At 40.7% G+C, this 25,761-nt stretch overlaps 2 protein-coding genes across 10 annotated transcripts in view; one reads left to right on the forward strand and one right to left on the reverse strand.

Annotated features, from left to right (window-relative positions):
- frem1a (Fras1 related extracellular matrix 1a) overlaps positions 1-14,569 on the forward strand; it is a 37,444-nt gene extending 22,875 nt beyond the window's left edge. The window contains exons 20-37 of one of the 3 annotated variants that reach the window (XR_013468192.1): positions 58-259; positions 2,910-3,054; positions 3,156-3,297; positions 6,065-6,260; positions 6,413-6,677; positions 7,980-8,397; positions 9,567-9,768; positions 9,846-9,990; positions 10,068-10,197; positions 10,327-10,399; positions 10,608-11,645; positions 11,843-12,030; positions 12,108-12,155; positions 12,235-12,420; positions 12,827-12,952; positions 13,521-13,636; positions 13,787-13,872; positions 13,994-14,400. Coding sequence is in view for 2 of the 3 variants with exons in the window: in XM_040181739.2 (XP_040037673.2) it covers positions 58-259; positions 2,910-3,054; positions 3,156-3,297; positions 6,065-6,260; positions 6,413-6,677; positions 7,980-8,397; positions 9,567-9,768; positions 9,846-9,990; positions 10,068-10,197; positions 10,327-10,399; positions 11,496-11,645; positions 11,825-12,030; positions 12,108-12,155; positions 12,235-12,420; positions 12,827-12,952; positions 13,521-13,636; positions 13,787-13,872; positions 13,994-14,196 (3,039 nt within the window). In the remaining variant the exon portion in view is untranslated. Of the gene's footprint in view, positions 1-57; positions 260-2,909; positions 3,055-3,155; positions 3,298-6,064; positions 6,261-6,412; positions 6,678-7,979; positions 8,398-9,566; positions 9,769-9,845; positions 9,991-10,067; positions 10,198-10,326; positions 10,400-10,607; positions 11,646-11,824; positions 12,031-12,107; positions 12,156-12,234; positions 12,421-12,826; positions 12,953-13,520; positions 13,637-13,786; positions 13,873-13,993 lie in introns of all 3 variants that reach the window. The other 2 variants (XM_040181739.2, XM_040181740.2) reach the window with 2 other exon arrangements.
- A 5,413-nt stretch (positions 14,570-19,982) lies between these two features.
- sorcs2 (sortilin-related VPS10 domain containing receptor 2) overlaps positions 19,983-25,761 on the reverse strand; it is a 119,888-nt gene continuing 114,109 nt past the window's right edge. For 2 of the 7 annotated variants that reach the window (XM_078105780.1, XM_040181586.2), the window contains 5 exons: positions 24,390-24,512; positions 23,567-23,666; positions 23,156-23,258; positions 22,218-22,411; positions 19,983-21,771 (listed from right to left, as the gene is read on the reverse strand). In XM_078105780.1, the coding sequence (XP_077961906.1) occupies positions 21,707-21,771; positions 22,218-22,411; positions 23,156-23,258; positions 23,567-23,666; positions 24,390-24,512 (585 nt within the window). In that variant the 3' untranslated portion in view covers positions 19,983-21,706. The remainder of the gene's footprint in view (positions 21,772-22,217; positions 22,412-23,155; positions 23,259-23,566; positions 23,667-24,389; positions 24,513-25,761) is intronic. The other 5 variants (XM_040181590.2, XM_078105779.1, XM_040181588.2 and 2 more) reach the window with 5 other exon arrangements.

A 25,761-nucleotide genomic window follows, 5' to 3' on the forward strand; every position in this document is an offset into this window, starting at 1 on the left:
CTCGCTACTGATTAGACCATGTTGCTCCTATGTTCATTGACTTTCTTCTGTGATGAGGTGCGAGAAGGAGAAATGAAGCAGCTGGACTCCTCAGTTTTACATGCGGTGGATCTGGATGTCCCCATGGACAGCTTGCTCTTCAGTGTGGTCAAAGGCCCGCAGCACGGCAGCATCGTCATCCACGGCAGTGAAAAGTCAGCCAACAAGAGACGAGAGGGCAGCCGTGTGGTGGACTTCACAATGACAGATCTCTCACATGGTACTTCTTACATGGCAATGCTAAAGCCTTGCCTACTCATTGGACTGACATGTACAACAAAGGGGCAGTCCAGTTCACTGATTATGAATCTGCTGTGGGTTAGGGCTGTCAAAATTGCTAAAAAAGGACGTTCGAATATTTGCTTTAAAAAAACACAGATATTCGAATGTATTCGGTTGCACATTAGGCACGTCAATAGCAGGACAAATTAATACAAGGAGACCTAACTACTTGTATAGGTAATTTATTTAAGTTTAAACCTATTTAACAACATATTACCTGCACAAAAATAAATAAATTAACTAATGGCCACGACCGCAGATCTCTCGCTCGCACACACGCACCCGCTCTCTCTCTCTCTCGCTCTCTCTCGCACCGTCACGCTCTCTGCGCAAAGCGGTTTAAATGAACGACAACAATAAACAACTGCTGAGTGCTGATCAAAAGTTTTGTGCAAGCAATTTAATGTCACGATTCTTGTCCCAAATATGGCAGGCTTCATTCAGTGATTGAAACTGAAGGTTTTACAGTACCGACATTGAACACTCCGAGCGAGCTGTGCTGTAAACACGGAACATTTCATTGGCATGGAATGGTATTCTATATTGGTCTGTCTAGCTGAGTCTCTGTTTTAATCATCCATGTGCTAATGCTGCATTATTGTACTTTGAGAAAGATGATATTTACCCACCCACCTCTTCTGTCAGGTAATAAACAAAAGTGCTTCCCAGCACACCTTCTCTAACCACTGCGCCACGACGACCCCTATGAGACTTAAGAGCACTATCCAATTGTGTTGAAAGAGATACAACTTAGTAACAAAATAGTAGTAAGTCAAAATAAAAGATATGTTCGGCCACGCCGCCATTCCATAGTTGTGCACAAACAACTTCCATCCCTAGATTTGTCCTCACTTGGAGGCAGGGTCATAATGAAGAGTTTTAGATGTTTAAAACAAGACTTTTTATTATTAAGAGAGAATTAAGAGGTTTTATTTAAACCAACATTTTTTTTTACCATTGTCCTTGTGTCCACGTCCAGTACTTTGAAGATGACGGATGCATTTGCAACTTTGCAACTTTCGCTAAGTCACACCCTTGAGAGATTTTGCCTGGATCTCTGATATTCTCTAAAGCAGCGATTCCCAAAGTGTGGGCCGCGAAGGTACTGCAGGTGGGCCGCGAGAGGTCATTTACAATAAATAAATAAAAAGTTTTTAATTTTCAATTTTGAAAAGTTTGAAATTAATATAAAAATATATATGATGCGGCACATTAGTTATGTGAAACATTAATTGATGAAGCACAAACAATTTAAACGAACAGATTAACAGATTACTGGTTAATCGGTTGATCCATACTGGTTGTACACGGCGCGCAAGGCGCTCTGCCAAACATGCCAAAGCTCAGTCTACGACGGCGAGATGCTGAGCGGCGCTCAAGCGCGTGAGATATGGAGCTTGTTTCAGGGCGCGTCGGAGAAACAAAGCTGTCGTTCTTGCTGAGCACTTAATGAGATTAAAGAGCGAGAGACGGTGCCGTTTTCTTTACAGTAGCTGAACCATCTTAACGGGGAAATAAGTTATTCTAAAAGGGGCCCTTGGCAGGCGGCGTGGCTGGAGAGCAGCCGAAGATTTAAGTCATGAATGGCGAGGGGGGCGGCGGGAGCGGACGCACCTCGCAGTATCGATCGGACGCTGAAAGCACCGTCTCCACCTCCCCACACCCCCCCATCCACCCGCCCCGACGCCAAACGTTTGACTGCTACGGCGGCCAGCAAATCACCAGCCGGTTTGCGAGCTGGACACATTGGTCTTAATGTGCCGGTAATGATGGTAAATGATGGTTGTAGCTGGTTGTCATCTACGGTCCACTACGGTTACATAAAGGTGTCGTTTGTGTTTTGACAACGTTTTATCTCATAATTTCGACTTTCTATCCCCTTTCTTCAGTGCGGAAATGGGCTCCTATAGTTGTGTGAATGCATCGCTCCAGCCAATCCACAGACGGGGTTTGTAACCAATCAGGTGTAGAGACCAAGTGACTGGCTCCGCCCCCTCACTGTCAGAAAGAACAACACCGAGCTCGTAGAAAACTCCTTCGAGCGCGAGCAGAGATTCTCCTCTCTCGAGCAACGAAGTTCACGTCTCGCAAATACCTCGCTCGAGACGGACTTTTGCTCGCGCGAGACGGACTTTTGCTGGCGGATGGTTGATTTACGCGCGCGCATCAACCTGATTTGTGCTCTCGAATTTTGACAGTGATTTGCGCTGATAAACTGCAATATCTTATGCGCCTTATTGTGCGGAAAACACGGCACATGAGCTCCGGAGAAAATGGTATACAAAACATGCATTGTCGGTTAATACATTTTGAATCAAAATTCAATTCTTAAGGTAATTTAATCATCGCTAGTTTATGTTTTGATCAGAGTTGTGATTAAAGCTTTGGATGGGCCGCAAAAGATTTTCAGATTTCAAAGTGGGCCACGGCATTCTTGAGTTTGGGAACCGCTGCTCTAAAGTTAACTGAGAAGTAATACAGAAGCAAAAGAGTTGAGGGTGAATTGTCCAAACCACATCTTGCCCCCTGTTGAAATCATCATATAGATAAATAATACTCATATATCTGTCATCATCATTTGCGTTTAGGTATCGATCTGATGTACATGCACGATGACTCAGAGAATGAGGAGGACAGTTTCACCATTCAGGTGACTGATGGCAGGCACCGACTCCAAAGAAAATTGATGGTTAAAGTGCTGCCAGTCAACGATGAAGAGCCTCACGTCATCAGGTAACATCTTCACTACAGCTCTCGGTTAAGGAAAGTTCTCACATCATTGTTGTGAGGAGCCTCCTCAAGCAGGAACGTTGTCTCCATCCGCTGTCCCCCAGGAACAATGGCCTGGAGGTGGAACGCGGAGAAGGCAGGCTTATTTCCAGCGTTGCTCTGTTTGCACAGGACGGTGACACTCCTTCTTCACGCGTCATGTACATATTGGACAGTACACCCACCCAAGGACTACTTCAGCTAAAGGTTTGTACAGTGTCATCAAATGTTAAAGAGAAACTGTAAATATTGTGGTATTATTTCCTTTGTCAATAACAATGTAAAGGCAGTATGTAGGATATCATGGGGGTCACTGCTGCCCAGTGCCAAACCAGGGCTCTCCTTCAATTAGAGGACCGGTGGTTTGATCTCTGTCTCTGCCAGTCCATGTTAATGGCAAAACACTCAACCCCAAATTACTCATACATCTTGGTGTGTGAATGGTTAAAGTACTGATAAGCAGTTCGCATTGTGCATGGTAGCTCCTGTCATCAATGCATGAGTGGGGAAACCATGACATGTAAAACCACTTTCTGTGGGTAGAATGCAATATAAGTGCGTACCTTTACCATTTATCATATATTAGGAGAAATGTAATATCGTATTTGTATTCCAGCTGTCAACATAAACGTGTTAATCTATGCGATTAACGTGGCTTGAGATTAATGCGACAAAATAAAAACTAATTCAACGCAGTTAACATAACCCCGGAAACGAAACGGTCGCTAGCTGCAGTCAGTTAGACACAGGAGAGCAAGACGATAGTTTGAAGATGGAGAGAGCTTTTTGCATTGATAGAGGCACAACATACAGCGGAGAACTAGAGAGAGCTAGGCTACGCTAGCTGCTAGGCTACTTCCATCTCAAAATCTAACGTTACCCTACGCGGCACATAAGCTGTGTCTCAAAGTCGCTAGACTGCATCCTTAAGGACGCATTTGTTGACTCCATACGTCACTTCCGCTGCGACTTGGCTGCGACTTAAGTAATATAATTCACTCGGAATATCTACCGATATATATGTTATGATATAGAACATCACATCTTTTCATAATATTGCATTATTACTTTTAGCTAAAAGTACATGGCTTAACTGATTTTATTTGAATTTGAAATAACCAAAACAGCCTGAAATATATCATGCAACGGAGGAGAATAATATCTTCTTAAATTAAATGAAATAAGATTATCTTCTGATTATCTTGAAGATTATATCGGGTCGTCATGGGCGCAGGGGTTAGAGAAGGTGTGCTGGGAAGCACAAGGTTGGTGGTTCGATTCCAGGCTGCCCCATGTTCCATGTCGAAGCGACCTTGAGCAAGACACCTAACCCCTAATTGCTTCCTGGGCAAAAATGTGAAAAAGCCATGGGTTTAAAGTGTAATGTAAGTTGTTTTGGAGGAAAGCGTCTGCTAAATGACCTGTTATGTAATTTTTTGGGGCTTTTAAGGCTTTTACTGTCAAGTTCAGAAGGTTGCCAGGCAACGGGAGCAGTAGAGGTAAAGCTGGACGCAGGCAGGAAGTCCCCCCCGGAGGTTTGGTTCAGCCTTTGCGGTTGTTGGAGGACCCAGCCCAGGTCTATCGCGAAGGCCGGTGAAGGCTACAAAGATGCAGCCTAGCAACTTTGAGACACAGCTACAGTCTGCAGAGGACCATCGCTATGACCATAAAAGACAATGGTTTGGATAACGTCCCGGCTAAATGTGGTATTTGTTGGCACTTCAAACACAGCCGTCAAATGATGGAGAGTTGAGAGCAAAATGCACGAGGACAGTTGCTAGTTCCACTCACTGGAATTCTGCCTCCAAGATGACAAAATGTGTGTAGTTTAAAATAACATTAACAATAATAACAGTGTCTAAAATACATGCTTTCCAAGGTGATTACTCATTAGTTAAGATTTTGTCTTTAGAAGAAAAACAACATTGTAACAACAACATTCATTAATCGCGATTAATGCATTTCAAAATGTGTGTTAATTTGCCTTTTACAAAAATCTGTTGACATCCCTAACTTTTATACATGCTTGCCTCAGTGTATAAACTTGAAGCAGGTTTTTTATTCCCTTTGTCAGCTTGAAATGAGCCCTTTAATATGTTCATAGGGTCTGGGTTTGTCGTGTTGCACCACCATGTTTTAGCCAAGAACAGACAACGAAATCACTGGCTCCAGAGAGAGACTTTTGTTATTTATGTTATTTGAAGGCCACTGTTGTTCCATGATATGCGTAGAGAAGTAGCGTAGGAAGGCTTAGGGATTAAAAGTTTGTTTTACAAGTAACGATGTGTGTATTTTAGAAACTGTTGTTTAATTAAAAAGATTCTAACACAAAACTACGCACATTTGATCGTCTCCAAGGCAGAATTCCTGGTGGAACATGTTGAACAAGCGACTCTTTTCGTGCAGTTTACTGAGTTCTCAACTCTCCATCATTCGACATTTAGCCAGGAAAATGGGGGTGTTCATGTCACCATTCACCCATTCATACCATGATGACAGGAGCTACCAACCATACACAGTGCCACCTACCCATCAGTAACGAACATTCACACACTGTAGTCACAGCTACAGGAGCAATGTTGGGTTAAGTGTCTTGCCCAAGGACACATTGACATGCGGGTTAGCCGGGCCTGGGATCGAACTGCTAATCCTCTGATTGGAGGACGACCGTGCTTCCCACTCACCCACAGTCGCCTTAATATACCACTGGTAAAGGCAGGACAGGTATTATATGCTGGAGTTGATAGAAACTGATGTTTTTTTTATCATTTGTCAGAAAATTTGTCAGTTGAATTGAGGAGTTGGATTGGCCAATCTTGGCAACGTTTATATGATGTTTCTGTAATGTAAGCCATCTAAGGAAATATTTTTCAAATCCAGTCCAAATTCACATTTGTTTGGGATTTGCTGTTTAACAATAGCTGTCACTGTTAACACAGCAGTTACACTGAGCGGGTTTGTGCTCCTGTCTCAGGAAGGTCTGGACTGGAGGACACTGTCAGTGGCGAGGAACTGTACCCAGGAAATGGTGGACATGAACCTCCTGCGCTATGTGAACACACACCTGCACAGTGCTAAAACACAAGACTTCTTTGTCTTCTACTTGTCAGATGGAAAGAATCAATCTCCCCCACAGCACTTCTACATCTCTGTCAAAGATGTGGAAAAAGGTACAGGAATTTCCTCATTCATTACTCATAGGTTTGACTGACTTGTGATGTGACTGCAAGGCCACACTGTATTCCCCTGCTCTCTGTCTACTGATACGTATGAGGTTTGAGTTTTAACGTAGCCTAAATATTTCCTCCACTGTGATTTCCAGGAAACATTGCCATGTTTGTGAAGACGGCGAACGTCAGCCGCGGAGACCGTGTGGTTCTCACAACGGACGTGCTGTTGGCCACAGACAGCACAGAAACGCCAGAGGAGCTTCTATATGTCATTACTAAGCCTCCGGCTCACGGACACGTAGAGTACATCAAGCATCCTGGACTGGCAATCACTACCTTCAGTCAGATGGACATAGCAGCCAACCTTGTGGCTTACTTACACGACAAGCGAGCCACCACACCCACAGAAACCTTTCAGTGAGTCCGTAAGCCGTCATGATTATAGATTACTATCATTATTTCCTCAGATGACACAGTTTCTATGGCACAATATGGCTAAGAACAATATGGGTAAGAATAATATGGGAAAGAAATACCTATTCAGAATGGGTTGCAACGCTAACTAAATGACACAGCATTAACATTAACAAAATTATTTTATTTCCACATTATGTATTAACATCATTTTCAAAAATGTGTGTGTCTCTGTGAGATAAGCAGGGGAAAGCTCATGGCTGAGGTGTTGCTAGCAGGCTGTTTGTACACCATGTGTGTTCCTCATACAGTTAAACCTCTCTCTTTAGGTAACTACAGTATATGTGTGTGGAGGGACAGGTGTGTGTGTGTGTGTGTGTGTGTGTGTGTGTGTGTGTGTGTGTGTGTGTGTGTGTGTGTGTGTGTGTGTTAGTGTATTAGAAATCAAAGAAGGAAGGACTCAAAGCATATCTTATTCAGAACAGTGAGGCACGATAGCGGTTCATAAACATACACAATCTCTCGTTACACAATACAGTAAACACCAAAACAAAAATAACAACACATGCTAATCTAACTTCTGCCTAGACATAGCCTTACTGTGCCTTAATGGGGTTTTCTGTCTTTCATCGAGTCTCGTCCAATGCTATGTCCGCTCAGTCCTTTGCTGCGGGGATCGTGAGAACTCTTGGTGGCGAGAGTTTCTTGGTGGCACAAAAGCTGTGGGTGTTCTTGTAACAAGCAAGTTGTATCCAAGGGGGTAGAAGAAGCTTTCCTTCTTGGTGAGCTGCTTGGGCCGGAAGAAAAGATTCAGGAGAGGCTGAAGATTCAGGAGAGAAATCACACCGAGGTGTGAAGGCACACTCCTTTTGGGGGTTTTATGTCCTGCACCACACTGCATTCGAAAGTCAGCCTTGGTTTTACGCTATGGTGGGAACCCAACTATATAGTATTTAGTCCAAATAGCCCTGACAAAGGAATCTTTCTCAACCCATCATCCCCGGCACAATGCTTAGACAATATTAGCTTAATAAGCCATTTCCTTGGCAGAACTGAAGAGATGCTCTGCCTTTCTCAAGTCGTCATTGTATGGCCAATGGCCAAACCGTAACATTTTAAAAATTGTTATAGAAAAGATGTGTCTGTTGGTCTAGCTCAATCTCTTCGTCTTTTAATCAGTACACCTGCTGTGAGCACATTGGTTTTGGAATACTAACTGTACAGTAAACATCATTTCATTCATAATTGATTAATTAAGGGATCAGTTCAGAATCCTAACATATAATCTGTTTTATGTTTTGCCAGGTTTGTTGTGAGTAATGGTAAAAACAGTCGAAACGGAAGCTTTGAGATCGCAGTTGAAATGGTGGACCGCATCCTGCCATCTCTCTCCTCAAACACAGGCCTCTCAGTTCCACAAGGCTCCTCCATGGTTCTGGGTCCTGACTGCCTCGTCATGTCTGACCCCGACACTCCACCCAGCGCCCTGACCTTTGTCCTCCTTCAGCCTCCACAGTATGGCAGGCTGCTTTTAGACGGTAGCAGACTAACTGTTGGCTCCAACTTTACCCAGCGACACATAGACAAACTGGAGGTAACTTATGAACATGATGGAGGGGCGTCGCAGATTGACCGATTCGCCTTTACCGCTGCTGACAGCACCAAACGGGGTATGCTGCTGGACGGGCAGCTATACACAGAACCGGTGTTCTTCACAATCCAAGTAGGTGATTATGTTCTCCAGCAGCCTCAGCTGGTCATGGGTTGAGATATATTCTCTGTGGATCCCAGGTCAATGAGCCAATGGAAAAATGTTCTGCAAAGCACCAAATATGGTCATAAGCTATAATGCTACTGGTCATACCGGCCAAATAGCCGTGCTGTTTCACTTGTGGATGATAGCATGTTCAATTCAATTGATTTTATTTTGTATAGCCCATAGAATTAATTACGAATTTGCCTTTACAGTCTGTACACATGCAACATTCTCTGTCCCAAAACCCTCACATTGGCACAGGAAAAACTCCCTGAATAAACCTTTGGAAGAACGGCAGAGGAGGATCCCTCTCCCGCGATGAACAGAATATCATGTGTACAGAATCAGATGTAACCACCGTAAGACATAACCACCATCCACAGAAACCTGGGAGTCGGGAAAGCACAAAGTAACGTTGGTTTATGAAGAGAGTAATAGTAATGTGCTTAATAATAATAAGCAGGTGTCCTTAGGTAATAGTAATAATTGCTCATGCGGGCTGTTCCTACAGCGTGTGAACAAACAGAAATAACACTCAAACTAAATCTTAGTTTGTGGTCCCAACCATTCCTCTAGTAAGCCCCTTTGAAAAGATACCTCTATTCATTGTCTATTTGTCCGTGGCTTTTTAATTACTCTAAAAAACCCAACTTAAAAGCAAATATAAGTGTATAATGTTTTAAACCTCATTTCCACTCAACATAGGAGCATACTGTTACTTACTACACAGTATGACTAAAAGCAAAATGAAAATCTCCTATATTCTCCCAATCAGGACTTCATCTTCAATATGTTTTTTTATGTTTGACTATTGAATGCTTTGACACTGAAACTCCATACAGAACTGTTACCTACTAAATCTGATTAAAAAGGAGTTCCAACTCTTTAAGATTTATTGTAATTGTATTGTATCAAGGAAATAAATGTAAGGTTCTTTAAGGTATCACAACTTCGTTCCGTGTGGCTCTCTGTGCTCTAATGTATCTTTGTGCTACGAATCAATTTGCTATGAGAAATAGTAACATTTGTTTTTGTCATATGGGCTCTAGCACGTATTTCCATTTTTCAATGATATTCATGTTCATATTGTAAATCAATCTCCGCTTCATTTACAAACAACCATATATGTTTTTCAGATCAAGCCTTTGGATAGGTCATGTCCAGAGGTTGTGAAGCTGCTTCCTCTTTGGCAAGCAGAGCCTCTCGGAGACGGTCGACACGGTATCTTGGTTTCATCTCGAGAGCTAAAGGCCCAAGACAGCGATAGCAAAGAAGAGGAGCTGATATTCTGCATTGTTCGACAGCCCTACTTTGGTTACCTAGAACACATGACTACAGGTTTGGAAATATATCTAAATCTTCTATCTAAATCACAGCTTAGAATGCAAAAAATAAGCTTGTGTTTTCTCTTGCAGGTGGTTTTGTATCACAGCGCTTCACTCAGATAGAGCTGGACAGGAGAACTATCGCCTACATCATCAACTCAGACAGGAAGTCTCTCTCAGACAGCCTGGAGTTCACAGTGTCGGACCCTCTAGGCAACACAGGGCCTTCTCACCTGTAAGAAAAACACTGATTTCTATGAAACCTTTTGAATCACGATTTAGTCTTCACTGTGCTTGACCACACTTTTGCAGTCTTGAGTTCAGCTGGTCCAGCGTGGAGCTGTCGCAGCCTGAGTACTCTGTGTGTGAAGAGCAGGGAGCCTTCTCACTTGACATCATCCGAAGAGGAAACCTGGCAGAGTCTTCATATGTCACTATCAAGGTCTGCTAGTGATTAGTTTTTATTAACTGCTCCAACTCCCTTTAAACAAGCATCATACTCATCAGTCATCTGATGCTGGACCTTTTTCTTAAAGATTTTCAGACCTGTTTTTGCTATTCTTTATCATAGGTGAAGGAAGGGACTGCATCAGCTGGAAAAGACTTCCTCATTAGCCATTCTTCCCTTATTCAGTTTGGTCCAGGTACAGTATGTCTTCATTGATGAATGTTTTTTAATTTCACTGACTACAAAGAATGTTTTATGCCTCCTGGAGAAGCTTTCTGTGACTTTGGAGAAGCTTTTTCAAATCTGAGATTATTACTCTTTATGTCATCAGGGGAATTCTTGGCAGGAAGACTGTATTTTTAATAATAATGTACTAACGTACAAAAATTTCCATTCTTTTTCAGCTTATGTTTAAATATCTACAAATAAACCACAAAGCACTGGTACACCCACCTAGAAGAACAGAAAAAAGGGGTCACCTCATTACACCGTGCCAGACATCATTGTGTACATAGATTAACACATACATCAGTATGTAACATAAACATGCAGATGTATAGAGTCAACACATCATACAAACACAGTACAGTATACCGAAAAATCAAATGGGAATAGGATTGGCCAATAGATAGAAACCAGAGCTCCCAAATTATTCCTACCCAACAGACGGAGAGTCAAATTTATAAATTAACCAAAGAACATAACAACTTATGTCTATTGTATGCCTCGTGATTAAGGGTCTACAACATCAAATACTGCTCGGGGTCTATCAGGTATAGTTTTAAGTTTCCCTAAGTATGTTGTTGGTTCCCTCCTGGAGTGAGTAAGTAAGTGAGTAATTTCTCTAATTGTATGAATTGCATCAGGTCGCTATGCCTTCGGTGAATTTGTCTATTCGGACACAAGAGTATTGTTCTACAAGCCAGAAGGATAATAACGTCATTATGGTTTTATGTAATTATGTAAAGTGTTGAATATCGGTGACACCGTGTATGAGGGTTGATCACTATTAAGAGCCTCAGAAAGGGTTTTAAAGATCATACACCAGTAAGATACCAGAGCGGGGAATGAGCAAAACATGCGAGTTAGGTTGGCAGGGTTATTACAACATCTGTGTCAACATCTGTGTACTGTACACTACAACGTCCATGATCTCTCACTACCATGTCATCAAAGTATAGCATTATTTATGGTGTACTGCAAAATCAAAAGGTACAAAACCGACAGGCATACATGAATACATGAGCACTGCACAAGCTCTTGTGAGAGGTTGTGATGTTGTGTCTTTGTAGGAGTGTCAAAGCGCAGCTGGCAAATCCAGATAATTCAGGATCAGCTTGAGGAGGCTGTGGAGAAGTTTGAAGTGCTGCTGGCCTCCCCTGAAAGCACAGTGATCGGCAGCATCGACAAGGCTCCGGTCATCATCAGGGACTCAGGAAGTGGTATAAATGGTCCCGCCGATTTTTGACATCTTATAAGATATTTTGTAAGGCTGCAATCACTTCACATTATTCATTTTTGACATGGCAACTGGCCCAAAATATATGTATTGTTAGGCACTCAATATAAATGGACTATATGGAGGGTTCCTGTTATTCTGATTAAAACCCAAAATGTATAGTTCTGTTACACACCACAGGACAGACTAAGCTGAACCAAGATCAGGCAAAAGAGGTTTCATCAGACACATACAACATACAACATGGATCCATTCAGCTAGAGAAGCTGCCCCTCGGCACAGAATCCGTGATCTGGAGCCGGGGAGACTCCAGGCTTGGAGCACATGTCCCAAAAAATAAACTTAAACTTATGGGAAACCCAAAGTCTGTAAGTACCTCTTCTTTCTTATTATATTGTGGAAGCTTAAAACTATGTATAAATTGTTATCGTTTCATTCGTTTCAGATTGCACCTTCATCAGTTTTTCACAATGGTACAGATATTGTTTACACGGTAAGCAGGAGCAGCTGTAATAACTGACCTGACCATGAAGTGAAAAGAGTCTTCATTTGTGGTGTATTTTTAATTACAGTATCATGGCATCATGCAAATGCAAGTAGAGGACAACACATCTCCGTTGAGGAAGGAAAGAAAGGCAAACATCCATGTGGTTAGCAGGGGAGCACAACAGCCGGTGCCAGCTGTGCTTACCGAGTCAAAGTCAGGGCATCACAGAAAGATCTCAAAACCAGAAAAAACAGCACTGGCTAAAGGACATGTGAGTACAAATGTTCCCTGAAAATAATTGTCTCGGGTTAAATCAGCAATGAGTTTTTCCGGAATCTCCAACTATGTGACCAGGACCACCTAGACGTAAAAGTGCTTTCTTTCTAATGGCCATCAGGGAGCAACTCTGGTTGCAAAAATAAGTGATACTCTATGAGACAACGACTCTACTCTGTTGATTTATTCCCTCAGTAAATATGAGTTTATGGTCTCAATCTCCGGTTTTAAGTGTTCTTAAATACAGCATGATGTTCATTTAGTAAAATATGGTCCAATATATTGTCAAATGGAAACTAAGTGTCTTTTCAGTGTTTTAGGGTATATCATTGTGAAAAAAAATTGCATTTCAGTTAAAGCAACACTAAATACATTTTCTTATGAATGTTCCTGCCTCATAGGCTAAAGCTTCCATACCAAAGCCCTGTGTACCACAACTGATGGGACTCCTGCATTTCCACCAGACCACCAATCAGCTATTTCACTGCGACGGTGTCTCCTGGAAGCCCTGGGCCCCAACTGATGAGGTATATAAGCACTAGCTTCTTTGCACATTTGGTAGAAAGAAGTCTTCTACCGTTGCAATATTTTCCATTACATTAATAGTATAATGCTGTTTTACTTATCGTTGCTGTCTGGTGAAACCTTTAGTTTTTACAAATATTCAGTTTTGTATTACAAAGAACTTGTGATTTTGCAACACCATTGGACCCTAAATCTAAACTGTGTTAAAAATCACAGGCCTTTTTTAAAATCATTTCCAGAAAAGTAATGGTTTTGGACGTTCCTGACTTTTTTTTTAGTTGGAGAAAAATTAATTTCTGAAATACAAGAGTTGTATTTCAGGAAGAAATGTCGTCAGGGATCACCAGAATAGCATCTGCTTAGTGATGACAGTCAATGCTGTCCTTTTTGAATGATGTGTGTATATTTTATAATGCAATGAGCAAAAAAGTAGTAGATCCAGGACGGAACCTTGGGTATCTCCATGTCAAAGATTTGTAAAAAATACATTTGCTTGAAACAAAACATTGACCTCTGAAATAAATATTCACATTTAGCTACAATGTCTGCCCATTTCCTCCTGGATCATAGATAGTGAGTGCTCAGATGTGTCCTCCGGGATGGACCTTTCACGATGGCTACTGTCACTACCTCAGCACCGAGCAAAAGGTTGCATGGAGCACAGCTAATAGGGTCTGCAGAGAGAGGTAAAGTTTAACACAGAGCTTGTATATTGTCTTTGTCAGAATAATAAAACAAAACAGACAAATTAAGGCACAAGGCATGTTTTTGATTAGATGTCTGTCATACATTACAGCTATATGATCTGAATTATATCCACTATCAATTGATTTCAGATACAAAGGCACATTGGTAAGCGTTCTCTCTAATGTCAAAATGGATTGGCTTTGGGACTTCAGCGGAAGAAAACCATTTTGGATAGGTGGGTATCTTCGAGCCCGTTCTTGCAACACCATTCAGTTTTATTTTTTCATCAAAAGTTTTTTCCCCATGGTTCTACAACTTCACTCTAATGGATAGGTTTTTTTCTCTTACCGTTGAAGGCCTTAATGACAGGGATGGCAGAGGACGCTGGGAATGGGCGGGTGGTGAGCCAGTCAGCTACACTAACTGGAGAAAGACACCCTCCCGTTCCAAAATGAAGGGAAACAAAAGGTGTGTCCAGGTGTGGAGAAGGGCAAAGTGGCAAGTCAGGGACTGCAAGAGGAGTATAGGTCATCGCTTTGTGTGTTCAATAAAAACTTGAACAATTTCAACAATGTTTACAACATCCCAGCCACGAGCCACTGTGTTGTTTCAGGAGGAAGGACTAAACCTCGGTACATTTAAACTGCAAATCCAGACAATGTTCCCATATGGTTCAAAGGGAACTTTTTGGAACTGCTTATATATATAAATATATTTTGTTGTCATTTATTCTATTTAAACACTAAAAGTATTTCAAACTGAAGCACTGCAATAACATTTTTTTTCCTCTCCTGCCTATGATTTAAAAGCATGTGAAAAAAATGTGTGTTACATCAATATTAATGCCTTTTGTGATTTATACAGTATATGAATGACTCTCCACAATTATGTTCCAAATTACAAAATAAATAATTACAATCCACGTGTTAAAATTAAGACTGAAAAACATGTTTCTGATGCACACAAAATATTTGTTTTAAATTAATTTATTAGAAATAAGCTTAGTAAGACTATTGCTAAGCACAGTGCATGAACAGGTTAACCGGCATTCCAGTTGTTCTGGATCCGTTTGCTGAAGCAGCTCTTTGAGTCGTTTCTTTGACAACCTGTAATCTTTTACACCAACCCCAGAAACAACCGACCCACCATAGTGTTTTTTGCAGAAGATCTGGTGCAAACAAATTCATTTACAAAACCCAATTTTATGATTTTTGTAGTGTGAATGCAAAAAGATTATGCTGAGGCTATAAGCAAACCACTGGCCTAAGTGCAACCTCCTACGACACTGCTCGCATTCCTTAGTGAGAAGACTAGTCTGCCCCACGTTTGGTCTCTCGACGAGGCTGGTGGGTTGGTATATTGTCCTACATTTTGTGTAAATGTAACAATAATCTACTAAATTTTTGCAAAACATTTCAAATACTATATATATATATATGTGTATACTGTATTTGTTATACTGTATACATATTATACTGTATTTTAAAAAAGTGTGTCTATATATACTATTTTGTCCCTCAATCCATCCTCAAAGCTGCACAATCCCAACCGACATCGGGCAAGAGACGGTGGACACCCTGGACTGGAGAGACACAAAAGCATTGACACTCCACTCACATTCGCACACACCTACAGAAAATTGTGTGTACATTTATCAATATTGAGATTGATCTGACCCTGTAAAAAAGGGTTTTGCCATGATTGTTATTAAATTGTAAACCAACTAGAGGAAACAACTGGGACTATGATAATGGATCATCTATTTTCTTTCTAACTTACCTGTTACTTATTTGGGCTTCCATACACATACATCTCAACATATTTATATGAAGATTAGAAGGCTTAATTCCTTCGAAGATATCTTCAGGCTTCATTATTTCCATTCCTAAACATTTTTATTTGGCACTGCAAACGGTAAAAGCAATGAAATGTAATTCAAAATAAAATTGAAAAAAAAGTCAATTCAAATTTAGTGAAATATTTTATACAATTTATTTTCTCATTCACAGAATGTGTTGAATCCCACTTAAACAGGTCTTATTCAATGGGATTCAGTAGAAGTTATCCTAATAGATTTAATTTAAAAAATCAGGAAGGACAGTGTGATAGATGTGCACAGAATGAACAACATAAGAAATTTACAATACGCTCAATGCATATGACCTTTAATATACAACAAAAAAAAAAACATGCAACGGCCTTAATCCAATATGACGACGGTGAACACGTCGTCAATTAGCTGAACTCCGTGCTTCGTGGGTGATGTCACAATGACTACGTCCACTTCTCATATACAATCTGTGACAAGCACTGGCATTTTCTTGAACCTTAGCCTCCTCTGTCCTTGGTCCAGCCTCCTTCTCGGGCTCATTCAATTAGAGCAGTGGTTCTTCACCTTAATAGAGCTACTGAACTCTGCAAGCTTCATCAGGGCATTCACCGACCCCTCCCTTATTGATAAAGTAAAATATAATTTCTTCAAAACATAGATATATTAGTGCACAAAATAAAATACTTCAATTGCACATTCTTTAATAAAAGAAAAGGTGTTGTGCTCAGAAGAACATCTCAACTGAGGAGCCGCTGGTTTCTGCAATCAACAGGCCACAGAGCAGCCCATTCATTACCCTATAGTGACTGTATCTTGCTTCCATCAACAAATTCCTAGAACAATGTATTTATACAGTTCAGTAAAGGCGTGAAAAGTTAGTGTCCACGCCCCTGGGCATGTGACCCCTGAAACATAAAACTGTCATTAAAAACATAAAATGAATGAAATTAGTAGTTTAAGATCACCAAAATGGTCAATTAAAGGCAGCTGCAAACGGAAAAGTATTTAATCTGGTTTTAAAAGAGCTGAGGGACTCAGCGGACATACAGATCTAGATACGTGGAACAGTAAAAACAGCCTGGATGACCGCTAGAGGCAGTGCTTAACACTGGATTATCTTCAGTCCCCACCGGGCCACGTGAGAGAAGGTAAGCAGAGTCCTGTCCAGTATTTTACACCCTGCAATTACAGAAGGAAAGGGAGGCAGTAACACACCCTGCAAGCACCCGTGGAGAGGGTCCGGATGAAAGCCCTCCGGACAGTAAGTGAAGAAGCTGCCTGTGGTGATGCACCCTGGAACACCCCCCCCCCCGCCCCCCGTCGCCTCTCGGGGATTATTTCTGGTCAGTTTGCGTGCATCGCATATTCGTGCTAAACGTAACAGAGGCGTGGTTTATCATCCTCAATAGTTTAACGTTCTGCCATTTTTCTTTCCTCTTTTCCTCCATCAACCATGCAAGACATAGTGATCCTGTACCCATTATGGAAGAACTGGCGTCGGACCACCAAACGCCGTCGTGTTTGGCTCCACAATATCATCCGTAGGCGCAGACAGTTCAATGAATTTCACCAACTCCAGTCCAGGGTCTGGGCCCGGATTTCTCACCTGGACAACTACAGGCGTACCATTTCAGCTGTGGAGCACCTGTCTCGGTGAGTCGCAGTTTAATAAAATGAATTCATGAAAGCCTGACATTAATGAGGCTTTGTATGTAACTATAAATGTAATGCAGGAGTCTTCAACGTTTTTCAGGCCAAGGTCCCCCAAACTGGTGGTGCGATGGAGCAGGGACCCCCTATTCTACAGAGTTTGGTCCGCCATCTTTTATTTTTGAGCTTCACTCTCTTTAGACGTGAGCATAAACGCGATCTGGCTAGTGCCTGTGCGGTCGTATTTGCATGAAAGGTGCTGTGAATGAACCGGTGCCCACAGGAGCTCTGTGGGTAGCTGAAAATGTGTTTTGCAGACTGAAAGATAACGACTTCTCCATCAATTTATCCATTCGTTACAATATGTTGGATTCATGTGAATGTGTATTTAAAGACAATAAATACAATTTTGATTCTGTACACTTTTAAATTTGTGGAAAAATAAATTGTCTAATTAACCAAAAATTTTGCGACCCCCCTGCAGTGTTCTCATTACATCAGAGGTCTTCGACTGCCTGCCTCTGATGTAATGTTTTTCTGTGCTGCGGACTCATTCAGGACGATTGCCAACAGCTTCCGTGTTGGGGCCTCCACTGTCTCCAGTATTGTCCCAGATGTTGCCACAGCTATTTGGGACTGCCTTGTGGAGGAGTTCATGGCTGTGCCCACCACAGAGGACTGGAGGTCAATTGCTGTGCAGTTTAGAATTTTCCTCTATGCTGTGGAATACTGGATGGTAAGCATGTTGTCCTCCAATCCACCTGCTAATTCCGAATCCCAGTTCTACCAATAAGGGAACCTTCTCATTAGTTCTCCTGGCTCATCCTACCTTGACGGCTGCACCTACCGGTTGACCTGGAGAGGATCTGTGTCGGAACCTTGTCCTCTTACTACTGGAGTTCCTCAGGGTTCCGTCCTCAGTCGCCTCCTCTTCTCGCTCTACACAAACTCTCTCGGCTCTGTCATTCGCTTGCATGGCTTCTCCTACCACCGCTATGCCGATGACACCCAACTAATTCTCTCCTTCCGTCACTCAAACACTCAGGTGGCGGCACGGATCTCGTGCTGAATCTTTAATCTCCTCCTGGTGGGAGAGGGCCACTGCATTGTCAGAGCTGACTGAGTTTAACAGATCAAAAAAGACTTCACAACTTCAGACTCTTAACACAGATTCTTGTATGCACTATGATGTTTTTCACCATAGGATGGTGTGCCACGATGTCCATCTTCTCTCTCATGTTAGAGACCATATATTTCGGAAAGCAGTATTTGGGTATTCATGCCGCATATCGTTCCGCCATTTTTAATAGCATAGTCCCCAACGAACCTAAATTGTTGTTCCAAAGGCCCACTTTTACTGCGGTCTTTTACGTTCACATTTACTTTCAGTCTGTTTTGAGTCCAAGTGGTATTGTTCCCACACCGCCCATTCACTTTCATCCATGTTCACTTTCAGTCGGTGGAATTTTGTTTCCAAGACTGTAATCTTCTGCAGGAGTTTGTAGTAGTTGCCTGTGAAGAAGGGAGGCATCCTGCTGCTACGTAGCTTTAGCGTAGCTGAAGGTCCGTATCTGGTCCTCACACCAAGTAAATAAGCACTTAAAGCAGGACTTTTAAATGTAATAAAACATCAACTAACTCAACTAACAATATTTGGCTGCTACTAATAATTTAGAAGATAAATTATACGTGATAAAATCACTTCCTAGTTCCTGCGGAGCCAAACCGAGGTAGAACCAAGTTACAACTGGACAATTCAGTACACAAACAAATATAATAATGCTTTAAACCATTCAAAACATTCTTGTCTTGGTTACAATCTCCACTTATCTATTTGAAAATGCTCAACACAAATCAAGTATTAAAAGATTTAGAAAATATCTAAAATATATCACAAATGTGTCCAGAAATGAAATATACGGCTGTTCACTTATCGGTCAAAGCTAGAAGCTTACAAACAGACTGTACTAGTAGCATTGTTCTTTCAACCACTGAAAGCGCTTTAGGACTACCTTACATTACATGTCATTTAGCTGACGCTTTTATCCAAAGCGACTTTGGATGTTGTGGTTGACATATCATTCAACCACAAAAACCACTATGTACTAGCTAATGTAGTTGTAGTTAATTCGCCATCACACGCGTCTCGCATCATTCGCTCTTGAAAAGGGGCGTGGCTTATCTTTGTTACTTTTTCGTCAAAAGTTGGCGAAAAAGCAATTCATTTGCTTCGATCTTTTTTTTTTTTGCATCCTCCGCGTCGCTTATTTGGCGTCCTCCACGCTGTCCTTTGAAAATTTGCTTCTTCCGCAACCAGTCTTGTCTGTGCATTGACTTTGCATTGGATCTACTCGCGCGAATAATTAGCTTTGCTTTTGGTGTGAACGCAGCATTAAGCCTAGTTTATGCTTCTGCGAATGGATCAGATTGAAGAGCTTTTGTCGGAATAAATCCGTAAATATGACCCTCCACCACCCCCCGCCCCTGTCGGTTGCCACCAGATGTTTTCACCACTTTAGGTCCAAAGCTGCATTCTACTCTGTTAGCCTCCCAGAAAGTTCTCAGAGTAGTAGATTACCAATTTCACATCTTTTTCATCAACTAAAAGTACAGAAGAAGATTTTCTGAAATTAGATTAAAAGAAATCGTTTTCAAGGATATCTGAATTACTTTACTGCCTAATAAAGCTTTTTTTAAGTTTTAAGCTTCCATTAGACTTTTTAGGCGACAAATATCTCAACTTTATTTTGAGAAAGAAAAGCTTGTTTGCATGATTTTCTTGAGTAACTGCCTCTGAATAGCAGATTTTCCCACAATCTGATAAAACCAAACACGCTAGAGTGATTATTCCCAGGAGGCAGGTAGAGTGCAATATGCCTCCCGATGAGGACAAACAATTATTTTAATGAGAAAATCAAAACATCAGACAAACCCGAAAGAAAGGAAATTAATGATGGTGAGGCTAAGATAGAAGATAGAAGTTCTTGTTATTCAACGTCCCCTTTGTTCAATTTAGGGGCAGTAATAAATGACCAATCATCACAACCAAACTAAGAACATAAACAGAATATGTACAAACATTTTAAATCAGAACAAGTGAAGTAAGTGATCTACTGTATGTATAACAAAAAATGATATTGGTGTCAAAGGTAGCATTAGTAATCTTAAGACCTTTACAGCAAGAAACTTTTGATTGAGAGTCTGTGGACTTTTTAAGATGTTTTGTTTGGTTCATATCGACAGTATTCTTACATCGTAGCATAATCAGACAAAGAAAAACACTTCATCAAAAACAATAACCAATGTTTACATTAACTGAATAAACTTGTGTATCAAATATATGCATAAACAGTCACTGTGTGAGTCTTTAAGAGAAATGATTTCCAGTTAACCAGTTAAGACCATAAAATGATCTTGTATGTAACTTTCTAAAGAAATTATATGAATGGATACATGCTACAATGGAAAGGGAACGGAGCAAACATATTTGATTCAAAATGCATTTTGGTAGTAGTTTAAAACACTCATACTCATACTCATGTCAAAGGGAACATGGACAAAGTAGAGATTGTTATTATTTTAACCTGTAGATACAACAAACCAAACCTTAAAGCGGGCACTTTGCCTAATATAGGCTGATACAGTTAAATACATGAGCTAGACATCCCTACAAAAGGGCATTTGGGTCCAGGAGAGTCCATTTTGACCTCTGACCCAGAACGTTTTGGGCAGTACGATGAAGGGACATGGTCTAATTAGAAATAAATCATCTTGACAACTGGAAGTATTACTGTGTAGATCATTCTTTTCTGAAATTTTAAGCACCATGGGCCAGACGATGAGCTCCATCAAAAAGGTTTTTGTCTCTGAAGTTCACTTAGAAACCTCTAGAAATGTGAGTGATAAACAGTACAAGAACACAAACGCTGTAGGATAAAAAAGGAACATTGCTCTGTGAACATACAGTATATTCCAGAGAAACTGTGACTTTAAGTGCAACAATGCCATCTAGTGTTTTCATGCTAACACTGTCATATGCAAATTGTCCAGCGTATCCTTCCGTTTGGAGACCATTATTGCAACGCAAAGAGAATAGAACAAGAAATAAGTTAAAGATGTTTTTTTCTAATATTCACTATTTTATGCATACTACTCTTAATGCTTGAAAAATTATCGTAGTGCACTACCTCCACTACCCAATTTCAGTAGCAATGACCTCTTGGTATTGGGTGGCTCTAGCCTCTGGGACTGTTGATATTACTGGAAACCAGTGTAGTTAGTCACAGTTGTTGACTGTCTGCAAGTGATAGATCGTACACACAGATTTTTTTTCTTTTCAAATCACAGATAAGAGAGTGTCACAAGTGTGTGTTGCCATCAATACCTTCACATTCTGCAACAAGCCTCCACCTCAAAAATAAAAAACAAAACAAAATCACGTTATAGCTGGAGGTGAAGGGTTCTGGAGGCCATGGTGTGGAGGTAAAAAGGAAGAAGTAGAGGAGAGAGAAAGAGGAAGGCTGAGGGGAGTCCTATGTCTGTTCGCCAACTCTGCTAGTCTAGCTCGTTAGCATTGCCATGGCAGCCATCAGCTGGTCAAGTAACTGTGTAGTTCTCTGGAGTTAATGCTCAGGACAACACCGGAATGACTACCTGGCAACAAGATGCATGGAGACAAAGAACAGGGATAAAGTCATTAAAACACTGATATCAGATACAACAGATATCAACAACTGACGAGACTCATATTAAATTTATTCATATGAGCAATGGTAACAAATAAAACGTGTGACACACTGAAGAGAAATATTTCACATTTTTATATTAACAGCAAAATGTTTTTTTTGCTCCTTTCTCTTTTTTGCTCTGGCAACTTCAATGTGCTCTGCACATGCAGGTGATGCCTTTTGATATTGAATGCTAAAAAGATTTGATGAGTTCTGAGCACAAAGTATATGATTTTAAACAATGATGACAGAAGTAAGGGGAACTCCTCCACTACCTTAGTGTGTTGGCTTCTGCTGTTAGTGATTGGGGTTTTAGTAGCAGTGGTTAGTGGAGGTCCTTAAAAGGGTACGGAAGGCGGTGCCACCTCCTACCTAGAGTCTGCGAGTCCAGGTCATCGTCAATGAACTCCTCACCCTGGATGATATTCTGGGTGGCCTCACTGTGATTAACAGGGCTGGTCATCTCCTGCTCCTTCTCGTTGTGCATCTGAGCGTAAACGTTGCGGCTACCCGGGAGCTTTCTGAAAAACAGCAGGGGAAAGGAATCCTCAGTCCAAAGCCAAGGACTGTGGGATTTGTAGATTTCTTAAAACATGGTCATGTTTTGCACACACATTTAAATCATTTCTCAAACTCATTTAGTCTTCAAATTATTTTAAAATTAAAATCAAAGTTTTAGTTATCCAGCAAATTAAGTGCAAATCTGAAAGGATATTGATACAAACCCCTAACCCTCTCCTGTTGTAAGGGGTGGAGAGTTGGACTCAAGCCCAGGAACCAGAATTAAGTTCCAAAACAAATGAAATGCCTAATGAGCTTAGAAATTATTATTGGAAACAATAAAATATAGGGTGAGAAAAGACCACCAGGGACCCAGTAATGAGAATGCCTGGCCATTGAAATAAAACAATAGGTGACAAGGGATACACATGGTTTAAATACACTGGGTAGTGTGAGGGGGGTATTAAACACAGGAGGATTAAATCAAGGCACAGACAACCATACAAGTGGGAAAAAATACAAAAGGCAGTAAGTGAAGTGAAAACTAACTACAAGAAAAAATAAGACCTTGACTTGATCATCACAAATTATTCTGATATTGTTGTTTATAATTAAATGGGCCTATTGTTTGCGCAGTGAACTGAAGTTAGTGCTGCCTTCATATGATTAAGAGGGATTTGATTTACATTTTATTTGCCATTCTGTTGAGTAGTGTTCATAGTGTTAGACAAAAATCATCAAATGCAGTGGGGAATCTTTCTAGTCCAAGGATTTCATTGTTTACATGACAAATCATTAATATGGATTACCTTTTGAACTTGTAAAGGATGATGGAACCGGTGGCAATGATGCTGATTGCAAAAGTCACTGCTAGGGCCCAAAAACCTGGACTTCCAAATGTTGCATGGTAGCCTAGGAAAATGAGGTACAAAAAACAAATCAGTAAAAATGCATAATATGAATGAACTGAACAATATTCCTCACACAAAACAGGATTACACACAGCAGAGCATAGAGAAGAAATATTTAAACTGTCTAGGATATTTTGTTGGCAAACCAGCCAAGGAAAGGCACAGGAATCAAAAGGCATCAGAGTTAAGCATTTCAACAGAAAGCGAAGGGTGTATGATTAATGAATTTATTGCCATAGCTTCTGCATCTGTAGAAAACATGCAAAAATATAGTTTTGAAAAGCAGTTAAAAAAAGTAATACACCTTACCTGCGTTTGGGTCAGCTAGCATCACCAGCACTCGTAAACCTCCACGCACAACAAAGCTGACATTGTTGCCGTTGAAGGCTTGTATGATGGCTGGAATACGCTATGGATAAGAAAATACAAAATAATTGGCATATACTAAAATAAACAGACACATTACACTAATCCTACAGCTACAACCTCCCATCATATTCCAGACAACCGACTTATGTCCTTTCAATCTCTAACTATGAGGGTTTCTTCAGTGTGCGTCCATGTTAATACATAAAGTAGCCCTCGCACTACTGTTTATCAGTGAAAGCAACACAATTATTAACAGGTCAGTGTGTTGTGTGTATTGACAGTACAGAGACAAAAAATTAAATTGACCGCGGAAACGAAATGGCCGCTAGCTGCAGTCAGTTACATTAGAGAAAGACGGAGAGAGCTTTTTGCATTGGAACAAGTAAAACAAACACAGGCGCGACATGCAGCACAGAACTGTGTAGAGGAATTCCTCCACGTCTCGAACAGAAGGGGAGTGAGTGGCAAACAGACCACTTAAGGCCACTTATGCTAAACTAGAGTTGCTAGTTTAGCATGTTCCACTCGGTGGAATTCTGCCTCCAAGATCACAAATGTGTGTTTTACTCATTATTTATAAGATCTAGTCTTTAGAAGAAAAACAAACATTCATTAAGAACAACATTGTAATAACAACAACATTCATTAATCGCCATTAATCGAGATTAATGAATTTCAAAATGTGCAATTAATTAGTTAATTTTTTTTAAATCTATTGAAAGCCCTAATTACTTGATATGCTTTTCTGGAAATGTGTATGTACCTTATCTGTAAACATGTTCATTTTAGCTGGTTCCCTGTCCAGTGGCAGGACATACAAGTCAGCAGTCGTGGGGAGGCCTGGCTTCACAACCGTGACCAGGGACTCCAAAGGAATACCTGTGGTCTGAGATCAGATGGGAAAGGGTAAGTCGGAACTCAGTAAAGCTGCACTAAACAATATCCACATTTTAATAAAGAAATTAATCAATGACTATGGGTGATCTGAAAGGGCTCATTGTAGTTACCCTAAACCCACAAGTAATTACCCTGAACTCTGCAATTCCCCTGCAAATGCTTGAATACTTACTTTTGCATCAATCTAACATGATGTTTCACAATGTTATTCTAAACTTAATTAAATATTTGCGTTGCATGACTGTGAATATTAAAAAAATAAGTTAGATTTTACTTTACATAGTTTGTGGTGGCAAAAGTTTTAGTAACCACTTTTATCAACATCAGTGTGTCCCCATTATAAGAGCCCCCCCCCCACCTTAAAAAAAAAGTCTGGAATTAAAAAATATATATATATCAATTCTCCGCAATTCTGCACCGACAGGAATACGTACATTGCGCTAGCACCAGTGGACAGAGAGCACAAGCGGACTGACTACTACACCCCTCCGAGGTCGGCTAAATCGTTCGCCGACCACTGCCCCCATTCTGAAGTTGTAAACCCAGGAGAAAAACTTAGGATCCTATATAAATGTCAGATGGACACAATAACAACCAACATAGGATGCTGATAAAAGAGTGTACCTTTTCCATAATAAAACATAACTTCATAATTCACTTATGTAATCTTCTGAAATATCTAAACAACCCCATTTAGCCATGCTTGCAGCAAGGCTCTATGAATCTCACTGCTAGTAGATCGTTGACATTCGTTTGTGGATTGGATTAAACTAAATTTAAATTTGGGGCCGATATTCAAGTGCTGTTTAGGATAAATTTAAGTGACGTTAGTGGCTACTTTTCTAGCACCATTATCAATTCAAATCAGGTCAGTGTGTCCAAAAGAAAAATATCAACCAGTCACCTGTACTTTGTCCATCTTCAAATTATTGCATGATAATATTCTAACCCCCTAAACAATGACGGTCAATTCGGTAAATGATGTAGTCCTTTACAAGACAAAAAAAAAGCATCTCAAAATTGTCATTCTGACTGTCAATGCAACAACAGGTGGAACAGACACATTTCAGAGGTTACAGCTATTTACTAGACTCTTAAATGTCTACATTCTCAAATAATTTATTTCCCTACTGTTTTATAATTAGGGTTTTATGTCTCCATATAAGGCCTATGGACATCATCTGCTGTTCCCATTACTTGGAAAAATTTTTCATGACAACAACGTGCTTAATAAAAGC

The sequence above is a fragment of the Gasterosteus aculeatus genome, chromosome 7 (genome assembly GCF_964276395.1).
Source record: "Gasterosteus aculeatus chromosome 7, fGasAcu3.hap1.1, whole genome shotgun sequence".
Lineage (NCBI taxonomy): Eukaryota > Metazoa > Chordata > Actinopteri > Perciformes > Gasterosteidae > Gasterosteus > Gasterosteus aculeatus.